The sequence below is a fragment of the Opisthocomus hoazin genome, chromosome 7 (assembly GCF_030867145.1).
Source record: "Opisthocomus hoazin isolate bOpiHoa1 chromosome 7, bOpiHoa1.hap1, whole genome shotgun sequence".
Classification (NCBI taxonomy): domain Eukaryota; kingdom Metazoa; phylum Chordata; class Aves; order Opisthocomiformes; family Opisthocomidae; genus Opisthocomus; species Opisthocomus hoazin.
In genome coordinates this window covers 35,694,191-35,717,684 of record NC_134420.1, presented here as the reverse complement: position 1 = coordinate 35,717,684, position 23,494 = coordinate 35,694,191, and the positions used below count along the sequence as shown (strand labels likewise).

Here is a 23,494-nt window from a genome sequence, read left to right as displayed (position 1 = left end):
AGAGCAGCGACGATGCCAACCTACATCCATGCAGCAACTCCAGAGGTGCTGGCCAATAATCGAGACTAGAACGGAACAGAAAAACAGCCATGAGACAGAAAAGCTGAGCCTGCCAGCCATATCCCAGCACAAACAGCTCACTGGCTTGGGCACTCATTTAGGAGGTTGGTAGGTATTATGTGTCTACAGAAAAATAATAAAAATAAAACCATACACACTCTGCACAGTTTGGAAAGGACAATTCTCCCAAGTTCAGGACAAATGGGATGCACAGAAGGCGGGGTCAGCATCTCCCTCATCTTCTCCGGACCAAAGATCCCATGAGATAGAGAAGACAGAAAGAATCCTCTAGCATTTTCTCAGCAAACTGGAAGCTGACAGAGCTGGGCTCAAGGCCCCGCTGCAGTATTTGTGGAACTGTTTCCATTTCCCTTCCTCTTTGCATTTCAGACAAAAGAAAAACAAATCCCACTCCTGAATAAAGCAATAGGCTGTTGCTTAGGACATGCAAGTGAAAGGCAGGAGACCCAAGTTCAAGTCCCTGACTGGAGTCAGGCAGAGCACAAACACCGAATTCGGATTGCTTATTTCCAACCACAACACAGCACACCGATGTCTCTTTGGAGATTTCGCTGCTTTTGACCTGCACAGCCACTGAAGAAAACCTTGGCAGACCTCACACCTGCCATGACCAGCTGGATTTTTTGTTGAGGTTTTTGGCGGGTGGTTTCTTTGCCCCTAAAGAATTGCCATTTTATCAGTAGCTGTTCGTAAACGGAATTCTTGTTCATACTGGTATAGCATTAGCTGGGCTAATTAGTGCACCCCAACACAGCTGCAGGAGTGCGCTGATGTGTTTTATAAATTATGTATGTGCCAGAATTAGCTTATTAAAGAATTCCTGAAGACCTATGTGCATATGCACATAATAATTCAGTTGTTGCTGCTATTTGCATTACTCTCTGGTGCTCTGCAGACCCTGCAGCAAAACACTGAGCTTCCCAGGTCTGGCAAAGACATTCGGAGGATCCGAGTGGGTGAAAATGAGAAAGCATCGGATGTGTCAAGGGCACCACTCTCCATAGCACTGCCTGTGAAAACAGATGAAAACAACATGGAGCCTGTTAACTCAGTGAGGTAATAACAAAAATCCTGTCTTGCTCTTGTTCACCAACAGCAAAATAAATTAGAGCTGCAAACGAAAGCATCCCAAGACCTTCATAATATCAAGCCACATCAGCTTCTGACAGCCACAGTGAGCGAGTCATGACAATGCAGGAAAGCACAAGACCTCAGAAGCAGACCTCATTCTCTTTATCTTCTTTACCTGTTTGAGGAAGAGTGATTTTAAAGCTACCAAGTGACATGGCTTATAAACACAGATTAGGACCAGGTTTCAATCACTTTTTCTATTATGAAACTTAGGGGGGGAAAAAAATCCACTGCAATTTTTGGAGAAGAAAAGGTTCTGAAGTAAGTTGTTCTTCCCAATTATTACGCCAACTGAGACAGGCTGGATTTCAGAATGTACTGCGATCAGCTGGTATGCCCACGGTCAACACCCTGTGCTCCTCCCTTCTCAACGCTGCTGTATCTTTCTGCCCGTGCTTCATCTGCGAGAGTGAGCTGCTCCTCAACAGCGAAGCATGACCTCCACTGAGCCACTCCCCTTGGAGCAGGCTCACCAGCTTTGGTAAGAGGATCACTGAGAGCCAGGAGAACCCCAGCAGAACTTCGGCTGATAGATCTCCTATCCTCCCGCGTCTTTGAAAGTGGTTAATATCCCAGGCCAGAAAAGCCTCATGCTTGCCTGCCTTAGAGGAAGAGTTCGCTTTGACTCTCTCACAAACCAGTTGGTTTGACATTAATGCTTTAAACAGAGAACGGTGAAATAAGCAAATCCACAGCTTGTGAGCTTGTACGAATATCAAAATGGATTTCTTTAAAGATCAATCTTTCTCGGTCCAGTGTGTTATGAAGAGACATAAGGGAGAGTTTTTCTTTCCCACTGATAAGGATTCTGGAGATGAACTGTACAACCTGGCCTAGCAAATTTCCTGACATAACAAGTTGCATGATAAGTAAATGGTGGCTAACAAGGTAGTTCAATATTTACACAACCTTTTTGTTGCTAAGTACACAGCACAGATTATTAGAAAAGGTGAAATCTCTTAAGATAAACTTCCAAGATTTTCCCCTGAAGGGCTGACTCCCCTTCCCCAGGAGCGGGGAGTGACAATTCCAAACACAGGGCACAGCTCCCGCGCAGCAGCCCGGGCTGCTGCTGCCACGCAGCACGGTTGGCAGCCTGGCGCAGGGGCACGGAGCGGATGCACGGCAGCCGTGACAAAGCAAAGCAACCGCCAAGGAGACCTGCAGCAGACAGGCTGCTGCTTGCTTGCCTTTTTTTGGTCTTTTCCAGATAATGCAGCTGCCTAGTGCTGATAACGTTTATTTATGGGAGAAGGTGAACCCACAGGTTCGGCAGCTATGGTTCTTGCGTGCAGTGAAATTTCCTGTGAACAAAAGGTTAAGATCGCAGCCCACCTTCCTCCTCCTCCTCAGCAGAAACTAGAAATAACAAGCATGCAGACAGCACAGGAGGCTGTCTTTGGGAAACCACAGCAAACCTTTATGCCCAGAGCCTGCAGAGGAGCATTAACACCAAACCCGGGGGCTTTTATTCTGCTTTTGAAAACAAACAAAAGAACCAGAAAGTGAGACCACAAGGCATTTGAGAAAATACTGGGAAAAGATGACCGTGTCAAAGGAGAGCGGAGATGCTCATTCATCAGCAATCTGGGTGTTCCTCAGAGGAGGGCAGAAGAAGTGACAGCTGAGAAAATGTTTCCAGTGTAAAGAACTTATAAAAAATAAAATAAAAAAGTAGTTCTGACTCAGCAACCTCAAGATTTTGGCTAAAACCCAGCATTTACAATAAGGTGTTTATACAACCAAGGAGAACACTCTTATAGCAATCTTCACTGCAGTGATCTAAAACACAATCAGTACAGAATAATTTTTTCAATAAGGTAAAAATGTATCAGCTTGTTCTTATTGCCACTTTCACTCATGTTTGAAAACATCCCTTTCCCTTTTAGCAGTCTTACATGCTTCTTAAATACTACATCAATTTACTCCAAGTTCCTACTTAGCAAAGCTGACCAAGTGTGGGCAAACAGCCTATGCCACACAGTAGCTGTAAGCAAATTTTTCAGCTTGTGTTCTTTACTCTCCGTCCCATACCCTTCCCAACCAGCATCCCTTCAGAAGTGCTCCTTTACTTTCATCATGTTTTAACAGGGCATCTTGCTTCCTTCTCCAGCTACCAGGTAGCTACATGTATGAAATAATTCTTCTGAGACCAATGCTCTACAGCAGTGTACTGCTAGAGTCCTATCGAAAGCAGAAATCTCCCGTTTCTTAAAATAATCTAGCCCTCAGTACTGGGCTTGAAAGCCTGTGACAATTACCGGGGTTCAAAAGAAGCCTCTTTGTCTGTTGTCAGCATCGCAAGGCACGAACACACAGTCTTCCTGTCTTTTATAGGTGGTTTCTTTTCCCTTCGCACACTGACTCCTCTCACCTTGTTGCTAGGGAAGCAAGTGCAATTTCGCCAATTCCAGCATGCCCGAGCTGAGAGGACTCACTAGGTACTCCACTCACAACAGAGCCCAGGCTCGCCCCCCGAGAAGGGACTCTGTCCACCTGAACAGTACAGCAGCTCCTGGCAGCCAGCAGCCAGAGCTACGCTCTTGCTCAGGTTCAGATTGCCAGACTCAGCGTCCCGGCACCCTCACACGTGGGGACGTTTTTCTGAAGCCCTCTCATACACACAACTCTGCTGAATCCATCTACCCATCTAGAGTTTTAAATACCTGCAGTATGGTGGTGGAACACCAACCCTGATCTCCAATGCCAACCTATTATGAGCTCTGGGCTAAGAAAACTGCTAAAAAATGCAGTTTTCAGACTTTACCAAATGTTGCTGTTAATATCCATCCTTCTGCTATTTTCTCCTTGGCCTGCTACCCTCCCAAAAGCAAGCACTTGGGGGAAGGGGAGACCACAGTCCAGATACATACCAACACTCACAGCCATATTCTTAATAGTAGCAACAAATCTCTATGCATTAAGCTCACAGAAAGGTATGTTTCAATGCCTGATTTTTAATAGCCCTTGGTTAAAGTGAGGCCTACAGCATAATACTTTCCTCTTGCCAAACAATCACATTTTAGTATAGTGATGACACTGTGCTATTCAGTTCTTTTCTTTAAAAAAAAAACCCACAAAAATGAATGTCACCATGGGAACGGTCTAAAGTTGATTTTGGAAAGAGGCTCATTTCCTATAGCTCTTCTGTTGGCATAAAAATAACGTCACTGAACTATATGAGAAGCAAGTGCTTTATGAAGTATCATCTCTAAAGACACCAGTCAGTTCTGAAAATATCTTCCCTAATGGTTGCATTTCTTTAGTTTCTGAAGCAGAACAAAGGGCCCAGAAAGGTTTCTTCCCTGTTTTCCTCAACAAGAAACACATCCCAAACTACCACCAATGTGATCTAATTCAATCATTCTTCAGCCTGCAATGTGTACTAAGTGTCAGTATGGAAAAATTCCTTCTTAGAAGAACAATTAAAACTTAAAGCAGTCCTGGTTGGCTGGCTGAACAAACGACACATGTTCACACAAGAATAATTCAGTCAACCGTCTTAATAAGGATTTACTTTAAACAGAACCTTGTATGGGTACACTAGACTCAGTCTCATTAAGGAGTAAGTTGGATTTTTATACAGCATGAACCATTGGCAATCTAAAACAGACCCACTGAAGAATGGAATAGAGAATCAAACGCAATGTTTCAGACCCAAGCTCTATGTGCCTTTAATACTTTCTTGTTCCTTTTCTTTTCTTTTTTTTTTTTTTTTTTTAAGAGAGAGTGCACACTACGAGAGACATTTGCATTTATCATGTTTTTAACTTCTTTTCTAAGGATGAACTCTCTGAATCTGCATCTTCGAACTCCGCTCTGTGTCTTTTCAGTCCTCCAAGAGATTGACTACTCTCACTGCCTGTAGGATGCAAGTCAGCAGTATCCTCTCTTGTGCTCACACTGCAGCTGTTGGAGTCCATTTCAGACAGGCAGCAGTCTTTGTGCAAGCTCATGATCATCTGTACAAGGCTGCCATTATCAGCATTTGAGTGCACCTGTAGTCCTTGCGTCAGTGTCTCCTGCTCTCCAAAACTCTGTCCATTGTTGAAGCACGAAGGGCGAAGATGCAAGTGGCCGTTATTGTGGTTAATACAGGTGGTGTCAAGGCTCCTCTCCTCACTGTCATCAGTCTGGTTTCTGGAGCAGTGACCTGACATGCTACAGACAGCAACGGTGGAGAACGGAGGGACCAGTGAGTGATGGCTTGAGGCTGGTTGACAGTTCTGACTATTTTTCTGTTCCACAAGTCCCGCAGTCTGAATGCATGGTTCTTCAGTACAACTATTTAGCCCTTTGCAGTTAGCTTTTCCATTGAGCTTTTTAGTCTCAAAAGAATGCTCTATACCTCCACTGCTAGTGTCTTCAGATGTGTTCTCTTGACTGTCCATTCGCCGCTGATTGTCACATTCATGAGCTTGACCATTACTAGAATTTTCTATCAAACCACGTTCTGTTAAAGTTTCTTTGTTGTGGCTTTCAGTAGAAAGAGCTGGGGAACCTTGAGCAACTACTGAACTCAAGTTCCAACCATCTTCCTTATTTAGCAAGTGTGCTGTACTGTGCCTTCCACTAGTTCCTGGTTTCCCTTCGTCATTCTCCCCATCTCCTCTGGAGGACTCACCATCTTTGCTGGCCGAATATGATATGTAAGAATAATGAAGCCATTTGTAAGCTTTGTAAATCTTTCTCTCCACTGATTCACTGTCTGAACAAGGAGAGGTCCTTTCTTTGAGAACTTCTTTGTTGGCTGAACTCCTTTCAGGCGAAGAAGCTGGAGAAGACGACAGATCATCTACTTTGATCTGGGGGTAATCATAGATATCCTCACCTATGTAGGGGGTCACATTCTCCGTGTTAGTGCTAGTCCTTTCCTCCTTTTGCACCTTCTGTCGGCGCCTCAGTGCATTGCGTTGCCTCATAGATGTGCGTCGTTCATGCAGTTCCTCTTCATCTTCTGTACTGCTGCTGCTGCTAGAACTGCTGGATTCATTCTCCTCAGGACTCGGCGACCGTGGCCGTGGGAAGAGGTCTGTATCTAGTTCTGCCTCACAGGTATTGTCATCAGAATCAGACTCATTGGAAAGGGCCAGGAGACGTTTATCCTGATACTTTCTCAGTGCAGAGAGCCTCTGCTGACGGGAAGCCACGTCTTCTCTGGCCGAGGGGGATTCAGTTGATCTTAAGGCCCTTAAGTTATAGGCAGTTTCATCAGACTCTTCAGCCCCATGTGGTGGGGAGTGATGCAAAGAGGCAGAGGACTCCGACTCGCTGTAAGCGGAGCGTTCACTTACTCCTGCATGGAGCTGCAGGATTGTGCTCTCACTGAGGTCGCTGTCCGAGTCAGAACTCCAGCCCTCAATCTCCCGACGCACCAGGGAGTCAAAAAAGGCCATCATCCGTGGGTCTTCCTGGACTGACTGGTTGGCATAATCATGGGACAAACCACTACCACTGTTCAACACAAGACTGATGTACTCTTCATGAGTGTAGAGGCAACGTGAATCATCCTCAATTCGACCATCCAGATCGCCTGTGCAGTCAGGCTGTTTGTAAGGACTCCAGATCTGTAACAGAAAATAAAAAAACACAGCTTTGAATTCATAGACTATTACAAGCATTTGAAATAGAACAGTACTGCAAATACCAAGAACAATTCTAAGTTTCAGATTGTTTTGATTAATTTTTACCCCCATCAGACCCATACTTACAAGTTTTTTTCTCCTCCTTTATGAGGGCATTTTTCCTGCATCTGCTTCACACATCCAGAACTTAAAAGCTCTCACACTGCAGATTATCCATCATTTCAATATTTCTGTGTGTAATAATTTCTCCCAAATTGCCAAGCTCTATTTTTATGTAATAGGGGATGCTTACTCACTAATAGTAAGAATAGTTTGTTGCCTACAATACAGTCTTAGCTCTAATGAAGGCTCTTGTTTCCCAGGAAACTAGAGTTGCTTATGCCAGTGATGTAGAGTGACACTTCATCCAGCTGCACAGTCAGTCACACGTGATCAGCAGGCAGGGAGCTGGAAGTATGGAGGTGAAAAGCAGGCCTGCACTACTCCCTTCAGGGAACAGTTGCGAAGGAAAGAAAGCATCCAACATCCTCTGAAGACACAGCAGCAGTTTTAGTTAGTGGGGAAAGATGAAAGACAAGAGTTTTACTGAAAGCTACTTTAGAAGTGGAGAGAGGTAGTCACATTGCCAAGTGTAATGATTTCACTGTGCTGTCCATCTAGCCTTCCCTCAGTTTTGCTGGTGTGGAGGGGAAAAGGAAAAAATAAAAAAGCCCCAAAGAAGATCCACAAATATCACTAAGAAACTGGTAATCCATAGCAAACATAATAGGTGGATCTTCTCACCTTTCTCGGTTTTACTCACAGATTTGGGGGCAATATGATTAATGCACTCTTTGGACAACCAATATCACTTTATTCTAGATTGATGGTTAATGTGATGCACAACACTTACAGAGCTAGTATGTAGCTGATCGACAATACTGCCTTAACATTCTGCTTATAAAATATCTCATTTCAGTCATGCTTTGGTTTTACCATGCTAACAAGCTCAGGGAAAAAAAATTCCATGCCAGTTGTCTATACTAGGTTGGTCTTTTGGGATAGACTTTGGCAAAAATATCAAACTTTTCCAAATAGAAATTAGTCAAGTTTTGTTCCAAGTAGACAAAACTGCTAAGAAGAGTGTTTTGCCTGTGTAAATGGGATAATCAGCACTCATCTCACAGATGCGTAGTTAACACATGCAACATAATCTGATACTACCATGACAAGCACTATAAAAAAAGCCCGTAAGAATGCCAGTAATTCTGTATTCACAGAGATTTTCAACAGTGTACAGTAAGACCTTACACCTTTAATACTGGAAGTAAAACAAAATAAATTAACTACTATCACTTGTTTAGCACAGCCAATTTTAAGATGTAATCTTTATTCTGGAATTCTCCGAAACTGGAATGCCTTTACTTTGCATCCTCTGTAATGCATGGTTAACAAGAGCTTCCACTTATGATCTGGCTAGGTAGATAAAAGAGACACTATTCCAAAATTGAAGTGGGTTGCAGATACACCTTATTCTGTATGGCAATCACGAAGCTCCTTTTCAGCGCAAAGGCGTTTTTCATTGCAGTACATTAGCCTGTTCCTAGGAACATGTCTCAATATCAAGGTGTATGTGCTGTTTGTACTCAATTGCCATTTTTCTTATTTGAAGTATTTAAGCAAATTCTATTCCAATACAGTTCATTAATATAATACTTGAAACCAGAATGAAGACAGTCTCCATTGCTTGCTTCAAGCACTGCACTTACTAGACACATTGCTCAAGGGACAAGCATCAGGTTTGGATAAAGATAACAAAATCCAACCTAACCCACTACGTATAGACTTCCATCAACCACACCTAACCTTCTCAAATTTTTTCAAGAGAACGGAAAGAACCTCTCTTAATCTTCTAATTATTTTCCATGCTTCGCTTCCTAAAGACAAGGTAGGAAAGAGTCTTCTTTTACTGGATGCATGAGAGAGATTGTTGATTTGGGGACACACCAAGTTTTTGAATAGAAAAATAGAAGTCTGCTTGCTTCCGCTTGCTCAAAGGACTCCTCTTCCGAGTTGCTGCCTTCCTGACGATTTAACTAGCACGTGTTCAGTACCTTCTCTCACAGTTCATCAGATCTTTTCCCCTCTTTGTCCCACTACTGAGCATGTCAGCAATATATCAGCTCTTTTTGTATTTAAAAGGCATATATCTTCTTGTAAATGCTTCACACTATATGCCTGGACAAGCAGGCTGGCATGCCCCTTCCTCAAATAGTCTTAGTAGCGTTAGATTGATCACTAAGTTTTATAAAACTTTTTTTAAGCAAGCGAACTCCTGAAAATGCTTAGATTCTGTATGAACCAACATAAATGGAGGAGAGATAGTTTGCTCTGAAGTCCCTCTGGGAAAGGTCTGTTTTATAAATAAAAGCCATCTAAAAAGGTACATAAAGTGTGCAGAGAGATTCCACAACCTTTTTAGGACTACCAGATCTTTCTGCTCACTCTACAAGCATCAGGAAAATACAGCAGTGCTAAATGTTGAAAAGATAGCTACAAAGAGTCCATAGTTAGGCTTCTCCCTTCCAAGACAGATATATTCAGAGAGAAGGAGTAAATAATAAAGAGAAGTCAAGGGAATTCAGGATGAATACCTGTTTGTACAGGATCAGATATCTCTGGAGATTGATATCTCTACTTTTTTTAGGCATTTTGGTATGAGGAAGTGCGAGGGCCTGCCAGAGTCCCAGAAAGAAATCAGACTAAGAATCTATAGTTGGCAGAACTGGGAAGTCTTTAAACTGGCAGCAACTGGTGCAGTGCTCTCTGTGGCATCTGAAATGAGCTTCTTTGTAAATGGAATGCCTTTGCCTTTTTCTCATCCTCTGACTGATGCCATGTTGAGGAAGAATGTGAGCAAACTGGAGAAAATAAGTTGGCAAATCATGCCACTAAAGCAACAATCTACTAAGAAGTTCTTTCTCTGTCTGAGGATTAAGGAGCTGAGTATTACTCACTGATGCCCTGAGTACAGATATAAAAATAGGAACAGTAATGGAAAAGGGGAGCACAAAACTGGTTCTCCAATTCAGCAGAGATGCTTCAGAGAGCATCTTTGAATTGCTTCTATTCCATGGTGGCAAACCCCCAAATTTTAAAGCAAAAAAGTAGTTATGCCTGTAGCATGAGAATAATTAAAACCAGCTATATTAGATTATCTGATTAGGCAAAGGCAGCTAGCCACAATGACATTAATTTGTCACCATAGCAACATGGGCAAATAGACTTTGCTATCTTTGATATACTGATGATTTTTAAACAAATGGGCCCTACAACAGTTGTTCTCAGTTACACAGTATTCCATTTACAATACAAAACAGTATTTCTTTCTGAAAATCCTTACGTACTTTACCTATTTTATCTTTTCTAGATCTGTCTTCTAACTGCATAATTCTCTGTGGCCCTCCTCTATACCCCACACATCAGAGGGAAGGCCTCACTCATTTCTCCTGCAATGCAATTAATTTTCCTGCTAGCACATCCCAATGTCTTACACACTTCATTGAGGAGAAAGTAGTATTTTTTCTATTTTATATTGCTTTAGCCCTGATGGTGAATGCTTGCTGCAAATGATGATTTTAGTTCACAGCTGTGCTTTTCCACACAATTTCACTGAGGTTCAGGTTTCTGAAATGAACGGCAATGAGCAATTCATCTGGGTACATGTGTCCAGCACACACTGTCTGGAGTCAAGGCTTCTAGTATCCTTTATTAATGAGCTTATTGAGTCTTACTTTAGGTTTCTGAAACCTCCTCACTTGAATATTCACACACACACACCCCATCTCATCCATTGTATTCTCAGTCCTTGCAGAAAGCAAACCCTAAACCGCTGAACTACCACATTACATTCTTGCAGGTGCTTTACAACAAAATAACACTAAAGCAAAAAAAACAACCAACCATAACCACAAAGGTCAAAATAATTCTTGTGAATACTATTCATTTCAGCACGGCTAGGCCCGAGATGAATTTGTATCTCATTTGCAATCAGCACTAAAATAGCAAGTGTGTTGGCAGAAGCACGTGGAATTATTGAATAGCTTGTCTGTATCATGCCTTGATGCTGGTGCTATCAATTCCTCACTTCTAGAAGTACTAAATTTAGGCTGGCTAGTCTAAAAATTAAGGGCTCAGACAAACAACTACTTGCATCCACATTTTTAATTCATCACAGAGTTTCTACAATTGAGGGAATGGAACACCAGCCAACCATAGTGAAGTTATCTTCTGTGATTTAATTCCAGAAAGATTTTTAGAAGACACCTGAAGGACAGTAAAAGGAAGGACACTTCTTAAGGAACCGATTAAAACAAACAAACCAACTCCAGCAAAACAAGAAATCATAAAAAACCTAACTACAAGTTTTATTTAAGGCTCTTCCTCTTGTCGTCTCAACCTCTCTGAGCAAGCACATCAAACATTTACATTGGGGAAAGAAGGATAGCCATGCACGGGAAGGACTTGTGTTCCCAGCTGTTTTTAATGCAGTAAACAACCTCTTAGAACTGTTGATTTTCCTGTTTTGCCCTTCTGCTAGTGGCAGTTACTAGCCTCCAGCCTATCTGTAGAAGTAGCTGGAAAGAAGAAGAAACCACCATCGTATGGTCACCCACAAATCACTGTTCACTAAGACAGTACCTTTAAAGAGTGAAGTCGTGCAGATCAGACAAGATACAAGCCTTAAACCAACTTGATCCCCAAACAAGGCACATTACAAGCTGAGACAAAAGGACATACAACAAAAGGGTAAGAAGTTCTGGCTCGCTAACAAACTTAATACGTTAAACACCTTTCCCTTAATTTGTTTCTAGCTTGCAACGTTTGGGGAATTCAGTTCCTTCAAATCAGCTACGCGAGTTCCACTGCACATACTGCGACACAACAGGTGTTCTCTTCTAAGGAAGCATTCAAGCAGAGGTGTCTTTGAAAGAGTTACACAACCTGTGACTGGGGCCTTAATCGAACTAACCTTTTAATCACTAAGCAAAAACCCTCACCAAAACCCTAGCAGAAGTACACAAAAGCAACACAGGGGATGTTTATACCAATGCTAATCCAACAGTCTAAGCACACTCATGCAGGAAGGATTCATAGGGTGAAGGGTCAGCAGATCTAAAACCCAAAAGGGAGAATTCAGGCTTGCATGAATCAAGTTCCCAAAGTGGAAAAAAAAAAAAGCCTCTGGCAAAATTGTTGTTAAAACAGTGGCAGTTTGACTGTTTGGAAATCGAAAAATCAGTGAGCTGCTAAGACTGTTCAATGCACTTTTGTTCAAAGCTTGTATTTGACAGATTTGTGATCAAACCTGTCAGAGGGACACAGATGAAGAACAAAGTAGAAAAGCAAACTAAAGTACCAGTGGAAGACAGAAGAGAAGGAAAGCTGAACTACAGCCAGAACCCAAACATTGATAGTAGCTGTAATGCAAGTGATGCAGCTGGGCTTTGGGCCATGGTCCCAGAGTTTGGGGCCAGTTCTGGTCCATAAGTTGCAGATCAATAAAACATTCCTTTGCAGGACAAATTCATTCAGTCAACTTGTAGCTGACTAAAGCATTTACTAATACTCAAACAACATCACTTATAGCCACATGCAGGTAAGTCTTATGAAGTCATTCAGCAAAAAGGTAGAATCAGCCTCAGTTCTCATTATCCTACTTAAAAATTAAATCATTCTGGTTTCTTTCATCTTGTTGATAGACCTAAATTATAGCAAAATTTCTATGGCAGCAGAATGCAAAGTGCATTAGTGTAGCATAATCCTCTGCCTCCCCGCCCTCAACCTCTGCTATTAGAAATGACTAGAAAGTTTCTGCATTGCTCCCACAATACCAGCTGTCTTTCCTTAAGGAAATAAAAGTCTCAGAACCTAACAAAGTTTGTTATCTCTTTACATTCCGCATAAAAAAGGTACAAGCTTTCTAAAAATACTGTACATTGTTAGAAGATTCAGAAAAGACATATTGTGGAAGGTATTAAGAGTCCCGTTTCCTCTGGAAGCCACAGAAAGGTATGTTGAATTGATTCAATGCAGAAGTGTGTCCAAATATTATAGAAGGGCTCCTGAGGCAGTATTTGGGCCAAATTCAGCTAGCTCAGGCCAGGCTAAGGCTCAATGATACTCTCTGGAGAGATTTTTATTAAATTTTAGCCCAAAGTATCAGAAGTCTTAGGAGATCACGTTACAGCGGTGACCAAACTCTCCTGAGAAGGACTGTTTGCATGAGACTTCAATTATCTACGGAATGAAACTGGAAGAAAAATTCCTTTTTCAAGGTACAAATCTAGGAAATTCTGATCTTATCCCTTATCTCTAAAACCTTTAAAATTGAAATGGAGTTTAAAGTTTAAATGCCCAATTAAAAATTTGCATCAGTTTAGCCAGCAAATGAGACATACTGCTTTACAAAAGAATAAGATGAGGATGGACGTGGAAAGGAATGATGCTGAACAAAACAAAGCATTTCTTCCTGAAATACTGAAAGAACACATTTTCTGATAATTAATCTTACCTTTATAATCTTTTCAACGCCAGAAGAACAGATCATGTAAGTGTGAGGATTAAACCGGACTTGGTTTACAATTGACCGATGACCTTTCAATACCATAAAAGCACCATTGACAACCCTGCCAATGCCACCTAGGGGAAAACAAGCATACACTAAAATGAATAATTAAATCTTCACACTGCTTTCATCCATAATAATTTAAAGTCGTACAATATTTGACAACGGGCTTCAGTTTTATTTTGCAATGTTTTAAGGCTTGTGTTGGCTGCAGAATTCCAATTTTATGAGAAATGTCCCTTTGAAAAGCTCCAAGTCTGATGAAAAGCATCCTTCCTGCAAATTAGGACTTGGAGACTAGCTCAACTATCTAAACAAACAACGAAGGTTTTTGACCTAATACAACAAGTATGTGAATAAGAACAACATACATACTTAATGAAATCACCAGTGAAACCACAGTGCCTAAGGCATGACACTACCACAGTATGTAAATCTGAAGCAGAGACAAACAGATTGACTTTTTAAATGCCTGTACACTTTTTTAAAAAAAACCTTTTTTTTTACATCATTTTATTACTGTCACAGTTGACTTTAGTCTAAGGTGTAGTAATCTAAAGGAGGCAATCTTCAAGGCTACTAACCTGAGTTACTATGTTACAGCTGAACTTAGTATAGCCTTCCCTAGTCCAGGATCTGTAACACCTCACATTTCTGTGAATCAAGCTTAGAGAGGGACCTGAAATAACACATCTGACCAGTGGGTTATATCACTCTTTGTCACAAGGCAGGGAATTAGCTGAAGTGGGATGCTTTTGTGCTAATGGTAAAACTCAAAATAGAAACAAGACAACTTTTCTGCTTGGTCATTGACTCTTACTAGGTCTGTACACCAAAGCAAGAAACTGTCACACAGTAATTTTTTTTATTCTTAAGATTCACACAATTAAAACCATAAATTTGTTAGAAAGCACACCTGTGTATCTGAATAAACAAGTGTCAGTCAACATGCTATGACTAACATCCTCAGTGAAAGAACGCAAAACTTTTAAAAGAGCGGAAGTAAAAAACCGAAAACCACTTCAGAGGAAAACAATCTTGCTATTTACAGCTTCAAAGGTTGTAAGCACACCTTACAGAAAGTAAAAACAATTTCATTAGCTTCTGTGCTACTTATAGTCATCTTAACACTAAACAAGTAAACTGTATGTTCTTCTTGCTGCACATGTTTGCAGTCCTCCTTTGTCCTCAACAGGAGCTCTTTCAGCTGAAATAGCTATAGCTGCTGGTTTAAGCCCTAAGGCAAATGTTCAACAACTGGTTTTCTATAACAGGGAGTTAGAGTTCTTCTGCAATGCATGTTTCCTAAAGAAAAACTTTCATTAACACTAAGGAGTAGCAAGATAGAAGAGTTAAGAAAAAAAAAAAAAAAAAAGACATTCCTGTTACACCTTCCATTTGTTAGGTTACATAAAGAACTGCAGCTAGTGAGCTTGTGTACAGCCCCTCTCCTCTTAGAAAAAGTACTCTATCCCTTCCACTCACTATACCTACACTGTGAAGGCCAGACTGCACATGTGCAAACCATGATAAGGATTCAGATATCATGTACAAACCATGATAAGGATTTAGAAATGAGGAGCTACCCAACTCCTAAAAATCCGCAGACAGATCTTTTTACTGCTTCTGCAAAGTGTTCTGTTTGCACAAATCAATTTTTGCAGACCAAAATGCAGTCTCATGGCACCTTGGGACAGAAAGATAGAGTGCCTGAAGAAGGGAAAAGAGATGGCAAGTAACTCCAAGGACCAAAATGCATGGCCATTTTAAAGATTTTGTATATAGAATGAAGGCTTATTTAAAATTAAGAAAAGTTGAAAGGGAGACTATCGCTCCAGTGAACTTCTAAATATGTTCATCAGAACTGCACTGAGACTAAGGTACCTGGAATGGCTCTCTTCTTTAGGTACACGTGCATTTTCTGTACAGGTTCAGAGATAAGTTCTGCCTTCAGCCATTAGAACAAGATTCCACCAGTGTAAGCAAAGTTGACTGAGAAGTAACTGATCGGAGAGCAAGTTTATTAAATGCCAAATAGGGCTTTTCTGATTTTCTATTCCATTTTATGAGGTTCCTCACATCCTTTCATTCTGCTCACCCTGCTAGACATTCATGACCATGTTTATGGCTGATGGCAAGCTGCCCTACTCCCACAGCATTCCTTCCAGCCAAATCACAGTTGTCAATCCAATTGCATCTATCAAGCCAACAGTAGATGGTTACATCAAGTCCAGTTCTCAACACACTAATCTTGCCCTAGCAGACAAATGTTCCAGGAAAGAGGGCCTCGGGAATGAAGAGACAATTTGCTTAGGAAATGTTTCCAAGTCTCTAAGTAATGCCTAAAACAAGTTTTAACTACCCATGGACTCTAGCTGCCTGAACTCAGTACAAATCAAGAAATATTACCCAAGCAAGACTTACAAAAGAGTCAGAAGTTAGAGAGACCATGAGCAAAAAAAGAATTCTAATGGAGAAGAAACACAAATTTAGGGCACCAATATCTTGGGCTGCATTTCCAAGTCAGTCATTGGCCTCTAGTGGTATTGTCATCGGTACAAATTAACCCATGGTTATTATCCTAGTAAAACAGAGAAACAGTTATTTAATGTCAGAATCATCTTCTGGCATTAAACTTTATATGTTTATCAATACACTAAGAGCACTGTATGAAGGGTGCAGAGCATGCCACGTCTAGAACATAGCTTTCCCTAGGCTGCACTCAAAGTCAGGCCCAGTCTTAAGCCCAGAAGGCCAACCGTATCCTGGGCTGCATCAAAAGCAGCGTAACCAGCAGGTCAAAAGAGGTGATTCTGCCCCTCTGCTCCACTCTGGGGAGAACCCACCTGGAGTCCTCCATCCAGCTCTAGAGCCCTCAGCACAGGAGAGACATGGACGTATTGGAGTGGGTCCAGAGGAGGGCCACAGAAATGATCAAATGGCTGGAGCACCTCTCCTGTGAGGAAAGGCTGAGAGAGTCGGGGCTGTTCAGCCTGGAGAAGACAAGGCTCCGGGGAGACCTGCTTGTGGCCGTTTCAATGAAGAAAGACAGAGAGTGACTTTTTACTAAGTCCCGTAGTGACAGGAGAAGGGGCAATACTTTAAGCTGAAAGAGTGTAGATTTATATTGGATATAATGAAGAAATGTTTTACCATGAGGGTGGTGAGACACTGGAACAGTTTTCCCAGAGAAGCTGTGGATATTCCTCCTCTGGAAGAGTTCAAGGTCAGGTTGGATTGGGTTTTGAGCAACCTGGTCTAGTGGAAGGTGTCCCTGTCCTTGGCAGGGGCATTCGAACTAGGTGGTCTTTAATGGTCCCTTCCAACCCAAACCATTCTGTGATTCCATAATTCTATGAAGGAACTCCAAATCTTTCTGCTTTAATATTGAAATTAACTAAATTCCTTTTAAGCTGTTAACAGTCAAATCAGAGGAAGCATAGTATTAGAACATACTTCACTCCTTTTAGAGTGAAGGTGGACTTCTGTACAAAGCCTCTCAGAAGAACTAACTGCCCAGTTACAGGAAAAGTGCCCTAGGAGCAGATTTCTGCAATCACAAATCTTAGCAGTCAGCTTCTTCCAGTAGTACAAGAAAGTTTAATCATTTAAAACAAAAAGTATTAACTCCAGCAATACTCTGATAATTTTTGCGTCAAATATAACAGACTGCCCCAGAACCTCATTTTTGGACAACCCCTTGCCTGGTGCAATTTTAGTCTACCAACTCCTATAGGCTTAAGCGACATCTCTAGGTAAGTGCTTAATGCAGAACCTTCTACATCCTTATCCTGACAGCCGTTCCTTCATTTTACAGTAGCCCTGCGAGGTTGGTATCATGTTACAGGAGTATCTACGTGGCAGACATACGCCTGTGTCCAGACTTGTCGGGAATCCCCCTGATTTCTCAGCAGAGGCTTAGCTGCAGCCATACAGCATCTAGCCATCTCACAGTGTGAGCTAAGTTTGCTCATGTCTGCTGGCAAAAAAAAAAAAAAACATTGAGTTGAGCTTGGCCATAAGCTGCTCAAATTCCTGAGGCCATCTTCCGTTTTTGCATGTAATAACTTCTATTTCTTTTTGCTGTCTTCACTTGAATTGGTATTTTTTTATTTGTATTGTTTCAGCAGAACTGATCTCTGCTATCCCAGTAACACTCAAATTTTGCTTTTGAGGTTTGGGGTTTTTTTTAGGGGATGATGGTGGTGTTTGTTTGCTTTCGAATTTAGTGGCATGCACAGGTCCTGCAACGGGTTTAGCATGGCAGCTTTTATATTCATAGATAGTTACCAAGTGTATAAGCAGTGTTTACAGAGAAGCCATTAGCTTACATAAATGTTATTAATGATATTTTAAAAAGTGTCTTAAATTCTTCAAGGACTGATCATGCCAATTTTAGAAGGTTTCTAACTTTCTAGCCTCTAACTACCGGAGGGAAGGGATGGAGGTATACTAGCTGGTTTTGCAATACTTTCCAAAAATTGCTATGCTTAAGGACAGTTCTGAGTAGTGGTTTAGTGTTCTGCCTGTGCTGGCTGACGTTTTTCTGGTCTGCTTTTATTTGATACACAGAGTGAAATGTGAAGAAAAATCCCTTTCCTCTACACCCTGCAAACTAGTGCTCCAAAGAGGAGCAATACAAAGCCTCAAAAAATTCTTTAAATAATAACCTACTATGGTATCTGACCAGCTGGAAGAAATAAGTTACAGAAGACTAAATCTGATGTGTGCATTTTAAAACAGATTTCCCCTACACACATTTGACAAGAATACCATGGCAACACACGGCGTATCTACAGGCTCCGATACAGACAGAGGGAAGGAATAACACAATGCTTTGAAGTAGTAGATGTCTACTAAGTTGCCAAAGTGTTTACTTCTCGGTTTGCTTCATTATTTTATGTTTTAAATATTATGCTAATGAAATCCTTGTTAATTATGCAGTTCTGTAAATATTTATGCAAATGAGTTGACATTTCACACATTGAGAACATGCTGGATGGTACATACCAACACATTTTAAAAAACACTAGTAAATCATAATGAAGAAGAGCAAGATGTTTGGACAGCAATCCAGCTTCCCATGCACAGGTACCACAACATGTGGCAGTGTTTAAGAAAACCCAGAAGAATGAAATATTTGAAGAATAGGAAAAAAGAGGAGTGATGGATCATTAGAAAAAGTGCCCTAGTGCAGAAATCCTGTAAGAATGTAGAACAGTCTCTAAAGTAATGGAAGCTGCGTTTTTCCAAACATTTAACCTGCCAAAGCGATGAAGAACTTGTTGGGATAAGGAACAATCCTCCACTGGCTCTGTAACAGAGGAATTAAATGACCTCATTAAGAAGAAGTCCTTTCTATCTAGGACACTGAAAAAGAAGCCCCACTGGTTGTTCATATAAGGTAGAAAGACGTTCCACAGACTAAAGCATAACTTCATACAAGCCTTGTGAATTACTCAAAGTGCTGAAAACTCCTGAGAAGAACCAGATATCTGCAGCTTCTGCCAGTATGCCATAGCATACTATTCCACTATAGTACTTGGCACTACAGAAGAAAGCTCATTTAAAATCAACTCAGTTTTCATTAATAATAATCCGGGACACATTTAGACCATAGGTCACTGCTCTGCATTTGAATCCTATGTAGTCATGATGTGCTAACAGTAGAGAGATACCATAGTTTGGAAAGCAAGCGCACAGCACAACGCAAGCAAATACGCATAGCATATAGGGCCTCTGCCTTCAGTGCAGCAGATTACAATTAGACTCCTTAAAAAGTCTCTCTCTGGTCACTCACACACCCGTACTTGTTTCATATAATGCATGCCAGCAGATGGCTTTGCTCCTCAGAGACCCATCTGTAGATTTAAACAGAAGCACTCCTGCCCTGCAAGCACAGGGCCCTGCAGCATCCCTTCTCGTGGGATCAGGAATCTGATTCCAGCTCTGGCAGCAGCCAGGGCAGCTTCAAGGTGTCCCAGCCGCACAGGCAAAACTGACTTGGCCATGATCCTTTCTCCTGGCATGGTTCAGGGGAGACAGTTCGGAGGAGGCACCAGGGGACTCTGTCTTAGTACTTCTGCTACTACAACAGAAAGCGAAAGGGAGTGTCTCCCCATAAGAAAGCAGCTCCAACTCCATCTGCAGACTGCTTCCTCCACCACCTTTGAACCCACCCTCCACCTCCCAGGCCAGGTGAAAGGATCAGCACGGCCTTGCACGGCTTTAGTGTAAGCACAGGGAGCAGTGGGCTGGCATCAGCACCTGCCTCAGGCAACCTGCTCTTCCAGGCAATCACCCACTTCGCCTAGTCTAGGCCCAGAACCAGCCCTGTGGTGGTCCTGTACTGCTGCAGAGGTTCCAAAAGCCAAATAAAAAATTTAAATTTAAACACAGAATTACAGAATAGTTTGGGTTGGAAGGGACCTTTAAAGTTCATCTAGTCCAACTCCCCTGCAGTGAGCAGGGACATCTTCAACTAGGTCACGCTGCTCAGAGACCCATTCAACCCAACTTTGAATGTTTCTAGGGATGGGGCACCTACCACCTCTCTGGGCAACCTGCTCCAGTATTTCACTACCCTCACTGTAAAAAAATTTTGTCCTTATATCCAGTCTAAATTTGCCTTCTTTCAGTTTAGAACCATTACCCCTAAGACAACACGCCCTGCTAAAAACTTTGTCCCCATCTTTCTTAAATACCCCTTTCAGTTCTGAAAGGCTGCAATCAGGTCTCCCTGGAGCCTTCTCTTCTCCAGCCCCAACTCTCTCAGCCTTTCCTCACAGGAGAGGTGCTCCAGCCCTTCGATCATTTTCGTAGCCCTCCTCTGGACCCACTCCAACAGGTCCATGTCTCTCCTGTGCTGAGGGCTCCAGAGCTGGATGCAGGACTCCAGCTGAGTTCTCACCAGAACAGAGTGGAGGGACAGAATCCCCTCCCTCAACCTGCTGGTCACGCTGCTTTTGATGCAGCCCAAGATACAGTTGGCCTTCTGGGCTGTGAGCGCACACTGTCAGCTCATGTCCAGCTTTTCATCCACCAGCACCCCTAAGTCCTTCTCAATCCTTTCATGCCCCAGCCTGTATTGATACCAGGGGTTGCCCTGACCCAGATGCAGGACCTTGCGCTTGGCCTTGTTGAACCTCACAAGGTTCACAGGGGCCCACTTCTCGAGCTTGTCCAGGTCCCTCTGGATGGCATCCCCTCACTCAGGTGTGTTGACCACACCACTCAGCTTGGTGTCATCTGCAAACCTGCTGACGGTACACTCGATCCCTCTGTCCATGTCATTGATGAAGATATTAAACAGCACTGGTCCCAATATGGACCCCTGAGAGATGCCACTTGTCATGGATCTCCATGTGGACATTGAGCTGTTGACCACTACCCTCTGGATGCGACCACCCAATCAATTCCTCATCCACCAAACAGTCCACCCATCCAATCCGCATCTCTTCAATTTAGAGAGAAGGATGTTGTGGGGGACCGTGTCAAAGGCCTTACAGAAGTCCAGACAGATGACATCCATAGCTCTTCCCTTGTCCACTGATGTAGTCACTCCATCATAGAAGGGCACTGGGTTGGTCAGGCAGGACTTGCCCTGGGTGAAGACATGCTGGCTGTCTCTAATCACCTCCCTGTCCTCCACATGCCTCAGCATGGCTTCTAGGAGGATTTGCTCCATGATCTTCCCAGGCACAGAGGTGAGGCTGATAGGTCGGTAGTTCCTGGGACCCTCCTTTCTGCCCTTTTCAAAAATGGGCACAATGTTTCCCTTTTTCCAGTCACCCGGGACTTCACCTGACTGCCCTGACTTTTCAAATGTGATAGAGAGTGGGTTGGCAACTACATTGGCCAATTTCATCAGGCCCCATAGACTTATGTATGATCAGGTTCCTCAGGTCATCACTAACCTGATCTTCTCTTATAGTGGGAGGGATCCCACGGGGACCCCAGTCTTGCAGTCCATCCGCTTGAGAGGTGTAGGAAGAGAGACTGCCTGTGAACACTGAGGCAAAAGAGTTGTTGAGTACCTCAGCCTTCTCCTCACCTGTTGTTACCAGTTTGCCAGTCTTGCTCATCAGGGGCATATGCTTTCTTTGACCTTCCTCTCCTGGCTGATGTACCTGTAGAAGTCCTCCTCATTATTCTCTGCATCCCTTGCCAAGTTCAGCTCCAGCTGTGCCTTGGCCTTCCTGACACCATCCCTACACAACCAGGCAGCGTCCCTATACTCTTCCCAGGACACCTGTCCCTGCTTCCACTGCCGGTGCATTTCCTTCTCGCTCTTTAGTTTGACCAGCAGGTCTTGACTCAGCCGTGCTGGTCTCCTGCCTTCCTTTCCTGATTTCTTACACCTGGGGACTGAGAGCTCTTGCACTCTAAGGAAAGCATCCTTACAGATCTGCCCACTCTGTTGTGCTCCCTTGTCCCTGAGGACTGTTTCCCAGGGGGTCCTACCAACTAACTCCTTCAACAGCTGGAATTTTGCTTTCCTAAAATTCAGGGTCCTGACTTTATTCTTCACCTGACCCTTATCCCTCAGGGCTGTGCACTCCACCACGGCATGATCACTGCAGCCCAGGCTTCCTCCAGTCTTGATGTCACCAGTCAGCTCACCTGCACTGGTGACCAACAGGTCCAGTATCACATCCCCTCTGGTAGGGCTGTCTATTACCTGGCTTAAGAAGTTATATTCAATACGCTCCAGGAGTTTCCTGGACTGCCTACAGCTCACCACGATACTTTCCCAGCAGATGTCAGGGTGGTTGAAGTCCCCCAGTAGGATGAGAGCCTGGGAGCACAAAGCCTCCTGTAGCTGGAGGAAGAAGGCTTTGTCAACAGGCTCCCCTTGATCAGGCAGCCTGTAGTAGACACCAACCACAAGGTTCCCTTTGTTGCCTCGGTCTCTGATTCTTACTCATAAGCTTTCAACCTGCTTGTGGCTATTCTTCAGAGACAGCTCTTCACACTCTATCCATTTCTTGGTGTAGAAGGCAATGCCTCTGCCCCTCCTTCCTCACCTGTCCCTTCTGAATAGCCTGTAGCCATCAATAGCCACACTCCAGTCGTGGGATTCATCCCACCAAGTTTCAGTAATGGCAGCTAGGTCACAGCTTTCTAGCAGCACGGTGGTTTCCAACTCCTCCTGTTTGTTGCCCTTGTTGTGTGCATTGGTGTAGAGAATCTGAAAATATGAAGAAAGCAGTAGTGGTAGTTGCTATTTTTTGATGTATATTTACTCCCTTCTTTTGTTGCTGCTAAATATATGCCATTATCTATCTATGCCTTACCCCACCATTGTTGTTCAGTTCTATTGCTGATAACAATATGAAAGCCAAGACAAAATTACTATAGAAATAAACTTTGGCACACCCTTTCCACTCTGTCACCTCTCCTGATCCAAGAGAGATTGCTCTTTTGGTGTATTTTTACAATGTTATTGGAACCATGCAAATTTATGCCAACAACTATGTTTTCTGAACACAAAGGGAATAAAATTAGTGAAATTATTGCACAACCGATAGCTGTTGGCTTTGAAAATGGAGGTGTGAAAACTGCTTGCCTGTTTTTGTACTGGTATCCGCAAACATTTTCAATAAAATAAATAGAAATGTACAATCAGAACTCTAGTTGCTGGGGACTAAAGGCTTCTCCAGCCTCTCCCATTGCTCAGTGTTATCTTCAGCTTTCTAGTGCTAAATTAGGTTTTAAACATGCTAAGGCCAATGAGAGAAACACTCACGGATTCTGAATCAGCTTCCACTTGGCTACACCACTACAAAGCACCCAACACTGTCTTGTTTTCTGATAGCTGCCATCTAGCCAGGACATTTCCACAGGTTTCTGGTATGACAATCCACATGACGTGGAAACCAGCCTAAATTCCACCAACTACAAGAACCTCTTCTACACTGCCCCACCACTTACCTGCTGTGATAACCAAACAACTGTTCCCTAGCACACTGCGGTCAACACTGACCTGAAGGAAGAGATGAGCTACAGTCCTAAGAGTAGAACAGTTGAGATCCCAAGACCACACCGCAGAAAAATCAATGTTTTAAAAAAGGCAAACCTTCCATAGCAT

At 42.7% G+C, this 23,494-nt stretch overlaps 1 protein-coding gene across 5 annotated transcripts in view; it reads right to left on the bottom strand.

The window, feature by feature from the left end:
* Positions 1 to 4,700: 4,700 nt before the first annotated feature.
* DCAF5 (DDB1 and CUL4 associated factor 5) overlaps positions 4,701 to 23,494 on the bottom strand; it is an 80,093-nt gene continuing 61,299 nt past the window's right edge. For all 5 annotated transcript variants that reach the window (XM_075426418.1, XM_075426419.1, XM_075426422.1 and 2 more), the window contains exons 8-9: positions 13,351 to 13,478; positions 4,701 to 6,779 (exon numbers count right to left, since the gene is read on the bottom strand). In XM_075426418.1, coding sequence (XP_075282533.1) covers positions 4,971 to 6,779; positions 13,351 to 13,478 — 1,937 coding nt within the window. In that variant the 3' untranslated portion in view covers positions 4,701 to 4,970. The remainder of the gene's footprint in view (positions 6,780 to 13,350; positions 13,479 to 23,494) is intronic.